Source organism: Xiphophorus hellerii, chromosome 7, assembly GCF_003331165.1.
Source record: "Xiphophorus hellerii strain 12219 chromosome 7, Xiphophorus_hellerii-4.1, whole genome shotgun sequence".
NCBI classification, from domain to species: domain Eukaryota; kingdom Metazoa; phylum Chordata; class Actinopteri; order Cyprinodontiformes; family Poeciliidae; genus Xiphophorus; species Xiphophorus hellerii.
In genome coordinates, this window is record NC_045678.1 from 10,875,164 (window position 1) to 10,897,074 (window position 21,911).

General features: G+C 40.7%; 1 protein-coding gene across 4 annotated transcripts in view; it reads right to left on the minus strand.

The window, feature by feature from the left end:
- klf12b (Kruppel like factor 12b) overlaps nucleotides 1-21,911 on the minus strand; it is a 52,545-nt gene that overhangs the window by 13,168 nt on the left and 17,466 nt on the right. For 2 of the 4 annotated variants that reach the window (XM_032567594.1, XM_032567593.1), the window contains 3 exons: nucleotides 18,927-19,009; nucleotides 9,558-10,107; nucleotides 3,289-3,424 (listed from right to left, as the gene is read on the minus strand). In XM_032567594.1, the coding sequence (XP_032423485.1) occupies nucleotides 3,289-3,424; nucleotides 9,558-10,107; nucleotides 18,927-18,992 (752 nt within the window). In that variant the 5' untranslated portion in view covers nucleotides 18,993-19,009. Of the gene's footprint in view, nucleotides 1-3,288; nucleotides 3,425-9,557; nucleotides 10,108-18,926; nucleotides 19,010-21,414; nucleotides 21,560-21,911 lie in introns of those variants that run through there. The other 2 variants (XM_032567592.1, XM_032567595.1) reach the window with 2 other exon arrangements.

The following is a 21,911-nucleotide window of genomic DNA, read 5'->3' on the forward strand; positions in this document are numbered from 1 at the left end:
GTCCAGCCGTCCCCAAGGAAACGCATGAATATGGAGGAGGCTGCCCTAGAAGAGCATGATCCACTCACACACACCGTAACTCTCTCCTTTCACTCAGTTATTTATTTATGGATACCTGGATTGGAAGCTGCAGGCACTCCCATCCTCCACCCTCACACCTCTCCTCCCTGACGCACTCTGAGCGGGCCGCTTGTGTAAATGCAGGGGCCAAATTAAAGCAAAAAGAAAAAAAAAAACGCTATAAAAGTGTGGAAAACAGGAAACATAGCGACACGGTGGAGTAATATTCTAGCTTTGGTTGCTGTGAAGATGTCCAGGGAGCTCGTGTGGTGTGTCAAAACGCAGCGCACATTCTCTCCTTTCCTGTCACCAGGCCGGCGTGTAACTCAAGAACGCCACAGACTGCTTTGTTTTTCGCAGACAAACACGAGAGTGTGTGTTCCTGTTGACAATGGCCGACCACCCCCTGGAACCAGCTGTTCCGTCCACCGTGCAGAGACACGTGCACGCAAACGGCACAGAACACACATATGCCGGGGATTAATACTTACAAGTGTGAGCGCATACTTTTTACCCCCCACACACACGCATACACACCCCATGCACACAGTTTCCACACAGCTTGCACATAGAGAAGTGAGTGTGTGGGCAGGCCCTGGCAGGGTATTGCTTATCCAGGGTGGTGATTTATCTCCATAGTGAAAGCTTGGGCAGTGCAAGGTTGGGTTCTGCCAACCTCTGTTGTCCTCTGACCAAACCAGTGCCCACGTGTGGCACTCGGGGGCACGCCTGTCCCTTTCAATAACCTGCACTGAAACCCGAATCCTAGAGTGAGTCCCTGCGTGCATCGGAGAAATGGCAACCTCTACTTCTGAGCAAAGTGACCCTGCTATTTTTTTTTTTTAAAAGCTTAATGTGTCGCACAAAAGCTCATTTGGTTTAATTAGTGTACGTTTTAATAGAGCTAGTGTACAAACAAATGTCGACCCTGAAAGCTGGAGCATTACCACGAAAAAACAAGCCAAGCTGGGCTTCAGCCTTGCTAATGATGTTGCATCATTAGTCGCATTTTCACTCCCTCCTCCACTAATTTCCTTACGGTTAATCTACGAAAATGCTCCTGGAGTTTGACTAGGTTGGAAGTTTTGACTGTTCAGGCTTTCTGGGCAGCGGCGGCGGCGGATGGCGGGACTGAGCCAAGTGCGTCTGAATGCTTCTGATTTCCTGCTTTGGATCAGAATATTATAAGCTGTCATCCACTGGAGAGGAAGTCTTTTCATTTCGACACAGATGGACTGGCACCGCAGGAGCTGATGTCTGCAGGCCGAACAGGGCAGAAAGTATGTCTGAGCCATATGTACTCAGTCTTATGGATTCACACCCACACACATGCGTCGGAAAGTAGAGGAGCACTTGAGCAGCAGGTCGTGAAGTTAAAGCTCCGACTGCAGGTCATCAAGGAAAACATTTAAGCTACTGAGGTACCTCTTTATGTACATATTTTTGTTGCTTTTAAGTGTGCCAGACATGTTTGACATGTATTAGTATATGATCTTTTAGTCTTCTTGAAAATATTTCTTTTTTGTGCAAGTCAAATGCTCAACAACTCTACGGAAATTTGAGATTTTGTGTCCTGCGAAGATAAAATTCCTTTGAAAAAATCCTGTTGAAAAAAACTGTCTTTTTATTCTAGAGATGCAACCATAAATCTTCTGATGATCAAAATCGGCTTCTGGATGCTCAGAAACTCAGAAATTCTGTCTATTCTGATCAGTGAATGCAACAAACTCAGTGCCACTCGGTAGCACAACACTTTTGAGTGTGGTTGCTTGTACTGAATGAAGAAAACTCAAAGATAGCTCTTTTCGATTACTGTTATATATATATATATTTTTTTTTAAATTAATTTAAATTAAATTAAATTTGCCGCAAATTTAAAATATATATATAAACTTTTACCAGATTAAACAAGAAAACGTGCAGGTCTTAACCCTTTCATGCATAGTGGTCACTACAGTGGACAGCTATCTAAAAGCCATTTTCTTGTGCTTCCTGTGGATTTTTATGTTATAAATGCACACAGACCACTGAAGTGGACACTAATGCATCATAAAATATACCATCAACTACTGGCCATCAGCTGCAAATGCAAGTAATTATTTTTGTTAAATACAATATGGCCGACAGACAAAAAAGCATGAGAACCGACCCGGTCCTCCTTCTACTGTAGACGACTCTTGCAAGTAAAAAAAATATTGTGACATCAGATAACCCCTAAGGAACAATACTACTGATGTATTTTTCAAATAACAACTTTGTATTTGGACAAAATTACAATTGATCACATAAAAATAAAAAATAATAAAAAAATTATTTTTACAAAACAATTTTCCTACCTTTTTTATGCCTTAAGAAAAAAAATTTTAAAAATGGAAAAAAAATTCTGACACAAAGGATCATAATTCATGCATGAAAGGGTTAAGGAAAAATGACAACCATTTAAAATGTGCCGCAAATTTTTTATTAGTGCAATCTCTACTAAATTGCACTCTCTTTTGAATTGTGAAGCCGGGTGAAATAAATCTCTTATTTCTCTGATCTATTTCTCTCACACTTGATGCCACACACTCTAGGAATGTGATGTGAAGAAACACCAGCTTCAAAAGAAAGAAACCGTGACGCAATAGACTCCCTGTGCAACAACGTTGTTGTTGTTATTGAAGTTGTGAAAAACTATTGTTAGAATGGAGAACCAGCTAGGGACAGTCAAAGTTCACCTTAAAGGCCGGAGTTAAAAATGTAATTTGAAAGAAATGGGGAGTAGAAAGGAAAATGAAACTGTTCATTGCTCATGTTCATTTTATGTCAAACACCAGAAGGCACTATTTATTTGATTAAAGAAGGTAAAAAGAAAATTGCATTTGACACCAATACCTTTTTAGGATACGTGATGAAAGCCTCTAACAAATCTGTAAGCCCTCTATATGATGTTAAAATGGTTTCATTAGAAACATTTTTAATAACTTTTGGTTGCTAAGAAACTGTGAGGGATGTGATGCACCTCTTTCGCAAAGACAGTTGGAAAAAGGGTCATAACAACAGGCAAGTCTGGGCAGGTTCGTTCTGAGGTCACCACTATCTTGGCTCAACTTCCTTTGTGGCTGTTTGCTCTTTTGCCCGCTCTCTTCCTTCCAAAAAAAAAAAAAAAAAAAACCTGCTAACATGACTTCACCTTAAGCTTTTGCAGAGCTCTGCACGGCACATATCAAACGAGACAGCGATACTCACTCTTGCACAGCCCGGGCTATAGACAGCGCCGTGGAGCCGGTCTCGTTAACACTGTCCAGGGTCACGTTCGGCAGGTCATCGTCATCGCTGTCACTTTTGATCTGCCTCGGTGACAGGCCGTTGGGGTCTGTGTGTACTGCAGGGACACGGACACACACACACACACACACACAGGAGTCAGACACATGACACTGGAGCTGTAAACTTATAAGCCGGATCACATCGTCTGTGCTGAAAAGCATTACTAAATGTAATGAAATAATTCAATTTCTTTCAGTTTAAACACATCCAGTCTTTTTTATCGCTGTCAAAATGTGTGCCCATATAGAATATGTACTCCTTTTGCAGAGCGCTGTGTCCTCAGCCCTGGTATATTTCCAGTGCCCAACTTGTGGACAGAGCAGCCAACCATGACACTAAACCCAGCGGCTGCACACTCACAGAATAAAAGGAGCGAATGAAAAAATAAACACACACAGACACGCATACACACACACATAATCTATACTAGCCTAAACCCTGGGAGATAGGATGAGGGGTGGAGCACTATTTGGCTGTTAGTGCAGTTGTGGAAACATTAAACGAATCTGTCATTGTGCCAATGCAAAAATGTAATAAATCTAACACGCATAAATGAACGCGTGACCATCATTCTACTGAGTGCCTGTCCTTGCAAAAATGTTCATACCCATTGAAAATTATGAGGTTGTCACATTACATCCTAAAATTTCAATGCAACAATGTATTTAGTCAAAGCCTCAGGTTTATTAGAGAACACTAGAAAACAACAAGCATCATGAAGACCAAGAAAAGCGGCAAACAGGTGTGTTTGCTGTCCACCCACTTCTATGGGTGGAAGAAGTCCAATTTGAAACCTTGTAGGGTGTAAAAATAAGATGTGGATGGTGCTTTGATCACATCTGACTAAAAAATTTACTTTTTACCTAAGACAACAGGCATAGGTAAAAACATCATTATGCTTCCAGCAGTGAAACATAATGATGGTATGCTGTGAGCAATCTATTTATGCAGGGACAGGGAAACTGGTCAGAGATGATGGAGATAAACCAGTCAGAATCACTAATGACCTAAAACATACAGCTGGAAGTAAAATTCAACGATTTATAATAAAGTATAGTCGTATGTTAGAACAGACCCATAACAGAGACGCATTGGAAAAACTATTCTCACAAACACTCTCCATCAAATTACACACAGTTTGAGAAAAATACCAAAAGTTTTGGCAACAAACACAACAAATTTGTTTGTTGTCTGTGCCACAAACACAGATTTTTGTCTGTTTGTTGCACAGACAAATTAAGAAAAACTTGCATCTGCAATTTCAACAAATGGTGGCATTCAGAATTTCAGAATTTTGCACTAATATTGGTTTGTCACCCAAAAGCCAAATAAAATGTGAAAAAATGTGAAAAAATTCAAGCAGTATTAATGCTTCTTCAAGTCACTGTACTACTGAGAGACATACACATCTATCTGATTTACTAGACTCAAGAAAAACATATCTAAGCAGTAAGTCACTGAAGTATGACCCTTTGAATCGGTAAGAACTGAAACTTAAAATGATCAAACGTCTGCAAAATCTGAAATCAAACTTGCGGCGCTATATGAAAAAGTTACATCCCTGTGCCACGTTGTCCTTGAGGAGAAATTCAGATTCTTTGCCAAAGCTCACAGAGATACTGTCCCTTCTGTCTCCATGGACACAAGCAGGGAACATCCTGAAGTACTCCAAATCATTGTCAAGAAAAAAAATAAATAAATAAAATACATAAATACAGACGTGCTGGGGAGTACTTGTCAAAGGAAAGGTGCTAAAATCTGCAGGATTGGAGCAGTTTCACAATTAAGCTGGAAAAAAAAAAGAAAAAATCAATCCTGAAATAACACGGCAAAGATTTTATGTCTGGAGATAAAACACCCAGCAGACAGAGCATATATGGTGATACATATACAGTGCTGTTCACTAATGTCTAGCTGCTGTGAAGCTTTGGGCTTTTATAAGCTATCAGGACTTCACCTCCTCTGCCCTCTCAGCTGAGACTGTGGCCGTAATGGTTCATAATAATGGTCTTGAGTTAGGAGCAGACATGGTGTTATTACTGAAGGGACTGGGGGGGAAAGTGGGTGGTGGTAAAGGGGGGTGGGGGGGGGGGTGGGGGGGGGGGGTGCGCACAAAAAAATAATGCTCAACTCTGCTGGACTTTTGCTTTTAAAGGTTTTGTGCTCTTGTCACGGATGAAGACATGCAGAGTGGTCAGCGGCCCCCTGAAAAACCTGTAATTAGTTCGAAATGCATCACTTGGAAGGGGGGAGAGCGAAGAGTGAGGGTGGGGGCGGGTGTGTGTGTGTGTGTGGGGGGGGGGGGGGGGGTCATTCTGAACGACGGACACAAAGGAGGAGTGGTGGGCAGAGCACCGGATTTCTTTCTTTCGCTCCTGTTGTTTCCAGTCAAGCCCTGTTTCCATGGAAACCTCCTGCCAGAGACAGGGAGACAGCAGTGAAAGAAAAGTGTACCCACCCTCACTGAAAGAGGGTGGCCAACCTGCGCTGTGTGCGTTTGCACAGGAGAGTGGGGGTGCACGCGCATGTGTATGTGTGCGTCTATACGTCTGTGTTGAGAACTTAAAGAGAACAATGCTGACTTTAAAGTTCTCCTAAGAGGCATTTGTTTATTCAATGTTTAGATTGTAAAAAAAACTTACAATCTATAATATTATTTAGGAGTGACGAGGCCAAGTTGACAGCAAATCAAAAAAGCACTAAAACTGAGTCAATACATAAAATATACAAGAAGAACTTTAAATAATAAAATACAATCAATAAAACCAAAGAGAAAAACACTTGTGAGTCTAGATCAGTTATTGGAAGACTCATCAGTTAAAACATGTATATTGCAAGTAATATTGATGCTTGCAGTTCTTCGAGATCTCTCACAGACACTAGTTGATTCATATGCTGCTGATTTTGGAGTACATTTCACAAGTTTGAGCCAGAAAGTTGGAATTCTTTTTTCCACAAATCAATACAGTATAAGAATGTTAGTATGATTAACAACAACTGTTCATGTGAATGAATTAGATGATTTCCTGCAGTTTTAGCACATCATAAGATGTCATTTATGATGGGTCAGATGCAGAGAATGGATTTATGAACCAGTGTGCCAATACAAAGGAGACTCGTCAACACTCAAACACATTGATGAGTCCATTTTTTTTATATATTTGTTACGTATCTCGACACATAATAAGCTATATCAGAAGCATAGCAATGGGACGGAGCATTTATGTTAATCAAAGCAGCATAGTCAATGAAAGATGAGGAAGTTGCTGATACTAATGTTTTCTTGGTTTGAAAAAAGACCAGATTCAGTGAGTTAGATGACAGGAGTTTGTACCAACTGTTTGATTTCTAACTCATTCTGCAAAGGACAGCAACAGAAGCAATCTTCACAGACCTCCAGTTATAAAAATATCTATTTAGATTGTTTTTTTATCTTCAAAATTAATTTGGAGTTTCACAAAGTTTTACTGAATATTACGGTAATGTTTAAGGTGGGACATGATGCCTGGTAAAGAGGCGATTTGACAGAATGCATCAGTTTTGCATGAACAGGAAAATTAGCAGTCAGTAATATGGAGTTCAAATCCTTCATATACAAACAGATAAAGAAGTGGCCCCAAGACCCATCCTTGAGGAACACCCCAACTTTATTCAAAGATGTAACTGGTTTTACACAGACATATTTTTGTTAGAAAGATACCAAGATTGTTTGTGTTTGCAATTTTTTTCAGCAAACTGGCATAAGGCTTGGGATGCAGAAACATGGAAAGCATCTCTAATGCATTCAAAATTATTATCCATCCAAATATTGTCCATTCCCAGTCGCTTGTCCTTGCAGGGTTGCATGGGAGCTGGAGCCTATTTCCAGCAGTCATTAGGCGAGAGGCAGGGTACACCCAACATAGGTCAGCAGTTCATCACAGTATTATCCAATGTGCTGTTGGATATTTCACTTTTTCAACAGTACGTCTTATTATGTAAAAATAGCTAAATGGTTTAATTGTCTTGCTGGCATACTACATCAACCACACCCGAGACACAGCACTGATTTCCCCCCCCCTATTTCCTTGTTTGGTCCTATTAGAAGCGGCACTGAGCTGTGTATGTGTGCATGCATGTGTTTGTTTAAGTGCCACACATCTTCAATATCCATCAACATCCACACCCTTTTGTGCAAGTTTTGTTTTTCCTATCCTTTCCTCTGTCTTTTTTTTCCCTCTGCTCTCCATGGGAGCAGATAGACAGCATTTAAAACGCCCATCTCTGAGGACCACCCCACCCAAGCAGCCAAGTGTCTGTCTGAGCACATGCTCTAATTACACATCTTTGTTGTTTTGCCTTTATGTACAGAACATACTGTACATGGGCGTGAGTGCAAGTCTAAATGCGTCTATCCATTTTCTGCAGGGAGTGACTAAGAGTGACCTCTTTTGCAACCAGAAGCTGCCCTGTGTACGGCGCGGACTTGGACAGAAACACCTCCTGTAGGCTTTCTTCCAGCGGCTGGCAGTAAAACCACACCCAAAGAGAAAAACCAACAACACAGTCGAGGCTGTGCCACAGAAGTCTAATACTCGCACTGTCCGAGATATCTGCTTTTCAGAGGAGGAGAAGAAACCGGTGCAGCAGGCTATTTAAGATAGAAAAAAAAAAAAGTTCAATCCATACACCTTATCTTTGCTCGGAAGGTGAAACATTTTTCCATCCGAGGGCATTTCTGAAAGAGTAGCGGTGTTCACCGCACTGAATCTGCAAGTAAATTGACTGCAGAAAATCGGAGAAGAAGTGAAACCTCTGCACACCTCAGATTAGGATATTCAGATTAACAATCCACTATATGGTGTGACCTTTTCTTGATAGGTTTCTGACTCACAATCAATCTAAATAATGTATGTGCAAAATGTATTGTCTATCAGAATAATGGTTCACAACACAGGTGCACCTCACAATCTCATGGAAAATATTTTTTCACAAGTTTAACTCAAAAAGCACAACTACCTTTGGTTCACATTTAACTCATCTTTTGTCCATCTTTATCTGCAACCCTTTTTCCTTCCACTAAGCTTTCCTTTTATATGTTTGGCTGTGCCTTTAGTGCAGTCAATGTCTTGTCAAAATAACGCCCTTTTCTGACCTACCATTGCAAACGAAAACATGTGAAGTTTGCTAAATTCTGCTGGAACTTTCATTGGGGCAATATGTCTTGGTAAGATGGGACTAAAAATAATAAATTTTTTCAACATTAAACACTCCAGGAAGGTCTGCTATAAAACAAAGAATGAACATGTGAAAAAAACCCATCTCTGGTCTCTTTCAAGTATGGCAAAGGATCTGTGATCCTGTGGGCCTGTTTGTATTCCAAAGACCCTCGGAACCTTTTCAGATTTACTGATCTGAAATGAAAATCTTGTTGCTAGGAATATGAATATGGGTCATTACTGGGTTCATCAATAGCATAATAATCCAAAATATATGACCAAATCAACAAAGAGAGGGTTCAACAGACTGAATGCATATCTACAGGTTAAAGTAGGATTTTAAAAAAAAGTACAGTGTGGGATTGTGCCACTGCAAGAATGAATTCATTTATTTTAAAGCTCTTCACACATTTTGCCACAAGCACTTTTATATACGGTCGACTGTCTCTTTCAAAGTGTAGTCACTTTGAAAGCTGGTGGTTGAAGCTTTTGCGAAAAAGCTAGGACATTTTTATGCAAACGTCTTAAGTGAGTCACCACTTCTTTTTTTATTTGCGTCCATGAGGTGAGGCTTTATTGCAACAAATCAAAATTCTCTGCAATAACATTTTGTGATTGAGGGGAAAAAGCAGCCAAGGTTGAACCACGTACTTTGAAAGCCCTTAAAAGAGCCTGAAGAAACTGGTCGAGACTCAACCTATATTGACTCAGTACTAAAAGTTTACAAGGATGTTTGCTTCTTGGAACCAAAGTGGAAAGAAATTAGGGATGCTTTAAAATTTCTACACTGCACTGCATTAATGTTTTACCAAGTCGATAAATATTTAATAATCAGGTAGAACAAAATCTGAAACTCTCTTTTTTTTTTCTTTTCTGGGGTCTCTGATTACATAACTGCAGGGAAACCACAGAATTTTTTTTTTCTTATACTCTAAAAAGAACAAAGTCTTCCTCATGAATATGTAGTAAATCCTAAGAGCATGGTCTCACCTTTGCCCTGGCTTTTGGCCCCTTCCAATAGAGGCAGCATGATAGCGTTGTTGAGGCTGGAAGGCGATCGCACTGCAGTGGTGTACATGAGGGGCAGTGACTGCACCACAACTGGGATGCGGTGAACATGGCCGGCCAGCTTCCCGGCTCCCTGCAGGCTCAGGGGACTGGACGGAGGCGGCGGCACGGACTGCAGGATGTGCAAATACGGCTGACCTCTCACCCCGCTTCCGGGGGCTACCAGAGGGCCCGGCGTGAGCACCGAGGAAGCCGAGGTAATAACCGACGGAGAAGACGAGGAGGACGAGGAGGACGACAACGAAGACGGGGAGAAGGCGGATCTGTGGGGGGGCGACGACGAGGAGGTTATACTAGCGGTGGTGGTAGACAAGGAGGAGGGGCGGGGCTTGTTGATTGACAGGTCCACAGGTTCTGTCTGCGTGTGGAAGTGGAGGTCATGGGCGAGCAGATCCTCGGGGGGTTCCGACTTTACTCTGCTGAGGAAGAAGGGGACGCCATCCATCGCAGAGTAAGGGCGAACTTTAGGTGACTGTGGGAGTAAAAACAAAAAAGACGTTAAGAGTTTTGTTATTTCAGAGCCGTAAAAATGCATTAACCTGTGACACACAGGAGGGAAGAAACAAACAAGCAAAACTGTCGGCATAAAAAGCCAGCTGAAATCTAATCTCTCACCCATCGGTGAGGCCAAAAAAGGTGCACATTAACGAATTAGGGTCAAAGATAATTGTTTCTGCCGATATTCCCTCTCCAGAAATAATTACTCAGCATGTTAGAGATGTCAGGAGAGGGATATGCGGTGACATTTATATAGAAAGGAGCAGCATTAACTCAAGCAAGATAAAATGCAAGAGCAAAGATAGTGTCGCTCACGCTCGCCTCCTCTAGTCTTTCTTTTCTCTTGGCGTGGGCCGAGCTCTCTCCCTCTTCCTCCTGTTTTCCATGACTCCCACTCAAATGCAGCTCTCTTGGCTACCCACGTATCTCTCCTAAATCTCCCCTTTTCGACTGTGGAAAAACATCATATGGGCTCAATTTCCTGACCGTTTCTCTGCGTCTCTCAGGCAAAGGGCCTCCAAAGGCCAACGCTGGTGGCTCGAAGGAACCCTCCGCACATCTTTGACTTAACACCGAGCAAATTGCGACACGGCCGCTTCAGGGAACGGTTTTAATCCAAGCGCAATGCCCACTGTGTTTTTATTTGTTCCTATAAAATTCCAGACGCTTTAGCCCCTCCTTTTGAATCACAGTTTTGGTGAGGAAACGCATTCATTTCCTCCAAGTCTGATGCAACTAAAAGTCTTAATTCACATTGTTCGATATAGAAGCTGTGTGACGTCTTAAACTAAAACACTTTTCAGAATTTGTAACAGCAGCATAATCTTTGCCTTGAGTATTTTGAGCCTGTTCTTTCTTTTTTAGACTCACGCTTCTTTCTTCGTAGACAATGTTATGACTTATTCTTGTGGTGAATTACACATTCTTTTGATAGCGTTGGTGGATGTGTCTGCATTTTTTATGCATTACTCACTTGCACAACTATTGACATTTTTCTTAAAATCATGAACTTCAATGTATTTTATTGAGATTCTATATGATACTAAAAGAAAAAGAAGGCATCTTTGAGATTTTTCTCTTTTTTTTCAAAATTAACATCTAATAAGAGTTGATTACAGCAATAGTGTTTTGGGGAAAGTCTACACTGCCATTGTACATCAGGAGATTAAAACCTTTGCCAATTGTTTTTAGCTCAACAAATAAAGCTCAGTGGTCTGCAACAGTTTTTGAGTCAAGTCAACAAGGCAGTTCAAAGTGCTTCATATCATAAAACATCATACAGTCGTAAACTATGAAACAAGCAATAAACATTACATTTTGTCAAATGCCATCACCAGTGGCATTTGACGTTCTTAATATGAGTTAGGTCCTTGATTGAACGTACTGTGATTTTTAAACACTTTAGTTCTGGGTGTATATTTAAGGTCATTTTCCTGCTGGAACGTCTCTCATCAATGCTACCTGTCTTGGTTCAGCCTTTCATTTTAAGTGGGCAGCTATATTTGGGTAGATTTGCAGCCTGCCACACTTTACGTTTCAGAATTTTATTATTGTGTTTATTATTGTATTTTTTATTATAGTGCATTGTGACATTTGCGGGAAATCTACCCAGTTGTGAACAAATGTTGAAAATTGTGTATCCTTTGCTTCCTTTTCTATGGAATACACTACTTGCTACTAGTTATGTAGCAGTTTTGTTGGCCTAATGACATAAAATCCCAATAAAATACATTGAAGTGTGTGATTGTAATGTACCAAAATGTGAAAAAGTTCAAGAGGTGTGACTACTTTTGCAAGGATCTGCACTAATAGTGCAGATTTTTATATTTCACCAGTCACTTTTCAGCCGGAAGGAATTGCTGGAGCTTCTTGCTGCATAACTTGTCCCAAGTTGTAAAACAAATGGTGCCCTCTGAAATCTGCCCCCCGATAGCCTCAGGACCTTTGTGGGGTTCAGCTCAGGGCCACTGCTGTCAGGTCGAGATTCAGAGTACATGACGGTCTGGTTCATATTTACCACCCACAATGCACTTTCTAAATGGAACCACATTTACTTGACTTTATGTTGGGCTATTCTGCAAGAAGAACAACATAAACAATGTTAAACTTAAAATCAGACAGTATCGCTCTTCTTCTCCTATGCAGAACTTCTCTCTTAGCAGTGCAGTTCAGTCAGAGGCTCCTCCGAAGAAGTTGACCATTTATAGCAAATAGTTATTAAGTTATAATGGGTGGAGCAGACTCTTCCTTTGAGAGGTCACGCTCAGAAAAACAGAACATCAATGAAGGTTTGAGTGAGAGAACAAGCCCCCTTTTAATAAGGTACTCCTTATGATTAGATCAACTTCAGATGCAGGCCTAACTTTCAATAGGACGAATTTGTAAGTGCTTAGGATGGAAAAATTACTGCAACAGCACAGCTGCTATAATTAAGCTTTGGAAATCATCTAAAACTCCAAGCAGTTCTTAAACAAGCAATTTGTGTAACTGGGGCCACTGAAATGAATAAAAACAAAAGGAAACAGAGTTTTGAGTTATTGGTTCAGTCACACAGGAACATAATGAGAGACAGTTGGCAGCCTTACAGATCCAGGAATATTACGACCCAACTTGTTGTAGGTCACCTACAATTCAGCTGTAAATAAACTCTACAAATGAACTTTCTTCATACTTACTTTAGAAAAACTGTAATGAATATACTCTCTGCGAATGAATACTGCGCATGTGTCACATGCAGAAAGACTGACTATCAGAATGTTTTGAAATATTTACTAATTTATAGGAAGTTATTGCAACATTATATCAACATTTTCACTGTACTGCGGAAAAATTACAGTACTCACTAGAATTGCACAGCGTCATTAATCTCCCATGCAAAAACTTTGAAAAATCCAGCCTGTAATTTGAGTCCAGTTATCTAATGGGGAGAAAAATGCAACTTTAAGAAATAACTGTTGATGCAAACACCGGCACCAAAAATAATATTCAAATAAGATAAATAAACTAAAGGATTTTATTCAATTTGTGCCATTTTCAGTTTCCTTTCAGTAATCACTGATTCCCTGCTTCCCCAAGCTACAAGTATAACATGGAACAGGGCTCCATACCTTTCAACCACATTTCAAAATGGGAAAGTTCAGAGAACATGCTCTTCACATAAAGCAGATGATCTTCATAAGTCAGGATATGACTATAAGCAAATCAATAAGCGGGTTTGTATCTATGGTCAGAGCAATAGTAACACCATTTAAAACAACTAAAATTGTGGCAAACAGACCTGGATGAGGACCTAGGTTGGTCTGGTCATCCACATACAGTGATGACGATGGTAAGGTGGCAACAAAATCTGCAAAAGTCATTACTATAGAAATGCTGCAATGGCGCCACCTTGGTAGCACCAAGTTTCTGCAATGACAATTTATTTCAATGCTTTAGTTTCAAATTGGTAAACGACTTGAATCAGACAGTGAATCGCCTTGACTGGCTTTAACTGTTGAACAGCTGGTCAGCAAAGATTCTAAACAGGATTATCTTTTCCCAGTCAATTAACACATTATTTGCCCGCTAACAGGGAGCCCTGACAGCAAGACTCCTCATTACGGACACCACTACTGAGTAAGAAGGACTCAAAGTTGGCTATTTCCAGCAGTGCAGAGGTTTCTTTAAATTAAGTCAAAGGTAACAATACTTCAATAAGGCTGTAAGAGAGAGCAAGACATTCAGCAGATAACGGGAAGAGTGAATGTAATATAACAAACTTGCTTAGCTTTATCATGTCTACTTGTCAGGAAACATGTTAGATTTGGAAATGGTGACTACTTTTGGAATTTGTGTTATAGGTCTGCATAACCTTGGGAATATAAATAATGGTTGTTGTTTTAGTAATACTAACTATACTAACAGTTCTTATAAGAGTCTAATAAAGCCTATTATAAAGGCTGGTCTCTCACACACAGTGTGACATTGTCTCTGCTTGTAGAATAATAATTAACAGCAGGAAAATTAGAAAAATAACCCTTTGAATGCTACTCCCACAAGTTCTTAGATCATAGTTCTTAAAAAAACTAGAACTGGATAAAACCGGTCTAAGTAAGTCAAAGCTTTACAAAAACCACAAATCACAAATTTGTCACAGATTTGTGATTAGTGCATCTCCACTTTTGTTCACTTCCTTCCTACCAGGAACTACAATTGTCAACCGATTTCAGTTTGCCATTAATAACATTATGGTATTAATGTTGTGTTTTGGGGGTTATTTTGTTTGTTTTACAATACAAATTGACAGGACCAACTCCAACAAATTTCCAAGGTAATCTTCCCAAGCGGTGAATCTTCTTAGGCTACTGTATGTCAGGTAGTCTTATCTGTTTTGGGGATAAAGCTGCTTCACCAAGATAAAATAGTGAAAGACAGTAGGCTGTATTTGTTAATCATGAACTAAAATGAGAAAGAAAAAGAAACATTCCTGGTTTAGGACCATAAATGGACATATTGGGCAAGGCTGAGTTTGCCTTATATAAAGTGAAGCAGTGAAACTGAAAAAAAAAAATCAATGCAGCAGTAACTCTGTTTAAGTGAAATCAAGCAAATAACATGCAAGTTAAAATTCAACTGGGTTCTCTGAAAAAGTGCCCGTCCTGCTTCCCTATGGGGCTCTACTGTGACTAACAAAGTCTGGCTGTTTATTTCTTTCGTTTACTACTTATTCTTGAGGTTTAGAGTCATTTCTGCTGTTATGAAAGATTGAACAACAGCGAGTGCTGAGAGCATTTTCCATGTCACTTGCATAGCGTATGTAAACAATAGCAACGCTGTGTTACACAAACCAGAAACTGGTGCTTTTTGGGGCTTGGTTCACAAACAACTCTTAACCGACAGAAATGGAAAAACTGAAGCCACCTCCAGTCTCAATTTGACAGATGCAAAACACACATAAGTGCAAAGCTCGGCCCTGCACACACGCTGACACACACATAAAGATACGCCCGACCTGCCCGTCTGCCTCTGTCCTCACGCATTGTCTTTATTAGGGGATACCGGTTAGCCGGGCAGATTTTCCAGCCCCTTGCAGGCGAATCGTCTAACGAGGCAGACCATTTCCAGCAAAGGCTTGGCCCCGTGCCACTCAAATGAAGACCACATTTCTGCAGCAGTCTGAACTGTCTGTGTCTGCCATCTAAAGGGGAAGCTCAGTCTGTTAGGGCGAGATTGGATCTCGGAGCACTTCAAAGCTGTGTGGGCTGCGGCGCTCACATCCTGTCTGTGACTGACATCACTGAAGGGAGAATGACTTCAAACCCCAGGTATTAGGTACCGACGCAGGAGCACAGCTCTCAAAGCCTTAGGCCACAGCTGAGAGCAGGACACCCAGGAAAGCAACCACCTGCTGCACTCTTTTCTCAACTTCTCAGATGTGCGGAGGCAGATGAATTTCTTATCAACAATAGGGACCCCTACAGCCAAACAATTTTCCTCCAAATCCGCGATAACCCGAGGGTTTATCAGAAGACGGCATTCGTCTAGCGCTACAATGTTCTTCCATAGAAATCTGTTGGTTATAAATCAAGAGTAAAAATATCATTTATATACCCTGTGATGGACTGGCAACCTGTCCAGGGTGTACCTCGCCTGTCGCCCAAAGACTCCTGGAGACAGGCAGCAGCCTCTGTCTCCAGATTGATATTTTATGAAGGTAAATCGATCAAGTCTGAACACTAATTTATCACGATTACAAATATTAAGTGGTCTGCACCCACTGAACACAGCTGTGGCAGCAACACAGAGCCACACAGGCCTGGTTACCAAGCAACAGCTTCACAATAACAAGACCACTTCATTTCTAGGTATGTCAGAGCAGAGAGCATGGATACTGTACAGTACGTGAGCCATAAAAGCAAAGCTAAAGGCAGTACATGCTGAGAAATAACACAATATGTACCTTGGCAGCTGAAAACCTGATAGAATTTCTGCATAATATACCCATCAGCAGATTTTCTTTGTTCTCCATCCCAGTGGTTCCCTAAGTTAGTGTTGCCGCCTCCCAATTTGGATCCTCAGACACTTTAATATTGTTGCTAAGAGCATATTTTGCCATAATTATTACAAGAGATAAAAAGAGAAACCCTAAGTGGCTAAAACTAGATCGATGGTTGTGGTTGTGGAGTCTGTTAGTCTTGTCATTGTTCCCTTACTTAATTAGCTTAGTATCATGTTTCTATCCTTGAACCAGTGATAGTTGGGGTCACAAGTCATTGCAATTTTATGAGCCAAAAGCGGAAAAAATGTTGGCAAAGTAAGTATTTGGGATGATTTAGACGGCCATTTCAATATGAACTTTCTATTAGTAAGATACCAAATTGGTTTTGTTGAGAGAGCGGGGGAATATATGAAAGTTTTAGCATCACTAGCAGCTAACATTAATGTTAAAACCAAAATGGAGAGAACACTTAAAGTGGAAGATCCGGATATTTTTGGTCGAAACATTTTAAGGAGTTACCATTTTACCAGTAGATAACTTACTAACTAACTTACTAGATGTCTTAAACCAGTGAAAATCCAGAGTTTCAAGAAGATTACTTGCACAGGAACTAAAGATAGGAGGTGGTGTGACACCAGTCAGAAACACATACTGAAAAGAGAACTTAGAAAGTGTTTTAAAATTACTTAAAGTACTACAGTATATCGTTTAAGTCTTTTACATTTATACCCCTAAATCAGACATCTACTTTAATCGGATATGCTTTACATTTTCTTTCCCCATTGAATGTTCATTGGATGATTACTAGTGGTGTCATTCCTCCTACCTTAATTCCTGTTTAAATAACCGTAATGTTTTTTATTAATAACCACCCAATGTAAACCTGATGGCAGTAAAAAGGTTCAGGGAGTCTGTTTTGGTCCTGGTGTCAGACTAGCTATTAGGGTCTGCTTCCAAATCCAACCAATCTGGATCTAAAAAAAAATAAAAATGCCAAGAGAGCTGTCTACAGTGGGTAGGTTATAGCTTACATAACATAACCTCATTTTAAAAAACCTTAATTATCTTTTTCATATGCATCGATGGTAGGGCAGAAGGAAACAAAGTTTTCTAGAAAACGTCATTGTTGCCCATTTGTAGTTTTTGGAAAATCAGACAAGACTCAAAGGCAATGCTGGAAGAATTTTCTGGACAGATGAGTACCTAATAAAACTTTTATTGTTTAAGACACGTTAGTTTTGCAAAAGTGCATGGTTGGTATTGTGGTTGGCGTTTGATTTGCTGCATATTCTCCAGGAAGTTTTGGTAGAACAAAACTGCGGCACTATCTGAATCTAGTTAAGAAGTTTGTAATACAGCAAGACAGCATTTGTGTTTCCATTATGAATGTGTGCAAAATTTTGTTGATATTTTACTAATGTCGAATTGCTGTGTGTCCATTAAATAAGAAACACCTTTAAAATCACATGTGAATAAGCTTGTTCACACAATATGTCAGTAAGAAGCATGCCACTCTATCATTCTCCTACCACTTCCTGTTGTTTTCTTTATTTTTTCCGCCAGTAGTAATATCTGGTTGTGAATCACATGACTCGTGATGCGAAAAAAGTGTTGAAATTGCAGTTTTGTGAAATACACTAATTTCAATACAGCTGAAAAATCGCCTCATCCTCATGCAAAAACTTTGGGTATTTTCAAAAATCGCCTTACTTCTATTAATCATTTATTTTTGTAATTCCAACTTACACAATTTGACGGTCAAAGGAAATGCAGCAATTGACCCAAACACAAATACCATTAATGTTTTGAAATTGCCAGTTAGGATACCCGAACTTAGTCCCATAGAAATGCTGGGGAGTAAGTTGATGTGAGCAATTTGTGTTATGACTGGAAGGGGGTCGGCATGGATGAATGAGCTCAAATTCTTTCAAGCTGATACCCAGGACTGATCAACAGTTACAGGAAACATTTAGGTGGAGTAAATTGTGCATAAGGGAGTCATACTACATGCCAAATAGAAAAAGCCTTCATCAGGTCGTCGGTTTTGCGTTACTGACTTATTTTACTATCTATGCATAGATCTTGCTTGAAATTCTGAAGTTTTACATTTAAGGATTATAGAGACGGTGTAGAACATTCACAAACTTCATCACCGTCACTTGGAAGGCTTGTAGTAAAAAGAACCATCTCTGTGGGACAAATTTGTATTGGGTAATAACACCGATAGAGAGATAGATTTCTTTAAGTAATATACGTCCAAGTCCAACAGCAAATAAATATCTAAACATTCCTTTAAAAAGAAAGAAGTAGAACATGTAAGGTTTGCGTGCAATTCCACGTAAGAAACAAATATTATTCATGTGTTTGTAAGAGAGCCCGGCAAAAGAGGAATGAAGGGAAACTGAACGACGTAAAGATGCAGGAACAAACAAAGCCAGATAAGATTTGGAGTTTCCCATGCTAACCCTCCTCCCCAGAGCAGTGACTACATCTGTGCACTGATCCTCCACCCTAACTCTCCCCCCCTGCTTGCATGGACTCTGTTGGCCCCAGTCACCTCCCAAAAAGACCCCACTGCATTCCTGCTCCAGCTGTGGCTCTCCTCCTCTCCCCATGGTTCGTCTCTCTTCCCTCTGCCTACCACCATGCTCCCCAACCACTCCTTGTAGCCCCCAAACTCACTAGCTCAGGCCTGGGAGTGATTAACAGCCCACTGCCAGGAGGAGGAAGAGAAGAAAAGGAAAGCAGAGAAGAAGAAGAAGAAGAAAAAAAAAAAAGAAAAAGAGGAATTGTCTGGAAAATAACTGCTCTCTTACCCCTTGTTCCGATTCCAGGGGCTCGACTTTGACTCGGACTGCAGGCATTCCGTCAAGCATTAACATCCTGTTTCTTAGGCTGCCTGCGAAGGAACACAGAGGAGGTGTAAGACGAGTGTTTTGGCGTGACTAAGCAGGTCCCACACTCAGTTATTCACACACGGACATCTACAATGTAGTGCCTGCACCCAATGGGAAATGGACACGTTTTTAAATAGGAATGAATTCGGGTTGAAAGTCATTACACCAAAGATGAGCACAAACTGTGGAAAGCCGGTAAGCACGCAGTGGGGCATTCTTAATGTCCTTGTTTGCTGGTGTGAGGCTTATGCAATAACACTGATTACAAACCTCTCAAGACATTTTTGGAATACAAACTGATGCACTGACATCATCTAAAAAACAACAGAAGCAGAGTCCACTAAGATAAAGAAAATAATGGCTACATACAATGAAAACTTTCCTTTGTAAAACTCATAAGCATAAGACACACAATCACAATATTTGCACATCACTTCATCCCTTCTGCCTAGTCACGTTATTTAAAGCAGGCAGCCCAACCCGCCTCCTCAGTTCCACGCTGCGGCTTTAAGAGGGATACTCAGATGGAGCCAATGACAACAATCCGTGCGCCGTATCCCCTCAGCTGGAGCCGACCTAAGGTAACCCTCCCTCTTATTATTTTAGCAGCGCTACATGGAGGAATGCAAGCAAGACAAATAGACTCTAAACATCTCTATTACTCTCCAGTGCTGGCACCACCAGACAGAGTTTGCATCTCGGCCTTTGGAATAAGCAGCAAACGAGATCATTGCGATCACGAATGTAAAACTAGTGAAGATTTTCGTACGTTAAACTTCTGGCGTTTTCTTGAGATTTCGAGTAGAAGTCCAACGCGAATGACTGCAGAATGGTGAAGTGGAAGGAAAGTGATAAATGCTTCCAAGCATTCTCAGACTCTAACTCTCCACTCTACTGTACAGTGTCTCAGAGTGAACACTGATTGATTGTGTCTGAGGGGTTTGGGACTTAGCTCCATCTAGGCCTGTCACGATAACAATTTTTGCTGCATGATAAATTTTCTCATAAGTTATTGCGATAAACAATAATATTGTTGTTTGGAGACCCCTTTTCAAGTAATGTAATGGTAATGGCATAAAAATACAAGTACATCCTGTCAAAAACTAAGTTAAAACAAATTTCTAAAACAATTTAACACTAAAACAGGAGGACATTTTAAACATCCAAAATAAATAAACAAAACACCAGAAATAATAAACTCCCAGCAGAATTAAAGCATCTTCTTCATCTGCTGATGTACACTGGAAAAGCACTTGTTATTACTAAACATCTCACATTTTTGAAACTTCTGGTATTCTTTTGCATTTTTTTAAGTCATTTCTTGCCATCCAAGACGTCCCAAAGAACTGTTGCAGCAAAAAAAAAAAAAAAAAAAATCAAGAGCTACAGATTGTTCCTTTTCTTCTCAGATTTTCAAGCTGGAGGCTAATCCTGACCGTTTGTGCGTGAGCGGAGGTAGAGAAAGAGGGCGGATTTACTCCCTCAATCTGCAGCAACCCTCCCCACACCCCTTCAAACCCCCACCAGAGCTGGCCTCTCACATCTAACTCCCTCAGGTACCCTGGCTGTGCTGCTATTGTGTTGTTGTCCAGGATGTCCTTCGGCTTCAGGTCTTGGTAGGCCCAGATAGCGTTGCCATAGTAACAGTTGGCGGGTGGAGCAGCAGCCTGAGTCCAGCCTTAAGCCATGTGTTGAGGAGAAAATAAAAAGGGGGAGTGTGTTCAGGCAGGCGGAAAGTGGGATTTGTTTTTCTCCGATTAAAAGTGTTTTTCACTTTTAAAAGTACATTTATTGTTTTTTGTTTTGTTTTTCTAAAAGGGAAACTTCTCAAAACTTATTTTCAAGAGCAGAAAAAAGTTTTTGCTTTGATGTTAGCGCTGTATGTCCAACCTATTTTGTCAAATCACCAATGCTCATTTCCTGAAAGCAACATGCTTAGCACCTGAAAGTCCACCCAATCCAGTGGCGTTGAAGCACCTTCCTAATGAACTGGCCTGCAGAGGGCCATTCATAGGAAATCAATGGCAGTTGCATAGCTCTGCTTGTGACTGCAAAGAGCTAACAGCAGTAAAGAGAAACCCAACACTGTGTAACGAGGTAACAGAGGAGGCCCGAATATCTTGAAATCAACAGCTTTTGCTCTTGTAAAAGAATCATTTCTGCCTTCAGAGAATCCCAAATCACATAGACTGAAATAGGAAAAAGGCTGAAATGGATACAATTTCTACAGGACGACAAACCAGTGCATGTCCAGTGTTATATATCACAATTTTTTGTGTGTGCTAGTGGCAGGCTCAGGCAACCACCAGTGAGTTGTCCATCAGCGACGTGAGGCGCTGTGTGTGGGAGATAGAGAGGTTGGGGGTGGGGAGGAAAGGTAGCAGGAAACAGGGTAGATTAAGATCACCTTTCCATTTGCTCCACTCCAAAATGAAATGGCCATCCCAGGTGTGTGTGGGGGGAGTTGGTGGAGAGAGAAGGGCAGTGAAGTGGTGAGGCATCTCATTTCTCCCTCCAGCAAACCTTGCTCTCCCCTCAAATATAGTAAAGAACGAAAAAAATGAAGTTAAAGGTAGCAGGTGAGGCTCAGTGGCGATGTCAGCTGCAAAATTGCTCCATGCAAGGAGGTTTTTAAGTATTTCTGCTAAGGTTAGTGACATTGCAGGCTGATGCCTCGAATCAGGCTGGGATGATCAAGGCATTTCTAGGTCAGTAGTGTTGGAATTTACTTGTAGAAATAATGATTGTGCCATTTTTATGTGCACAACTTTGAAGGCTGTGAGCATTATTTTTAAATCTTAACAAAATCTGGTGTTTTTTTTTCACAATCCAGGTAAATTTTGCCCTTTACACTGGTGTCGATAGTACAACAGAGACTGTGCTGGATGCTGCTGCTGCTGCTAT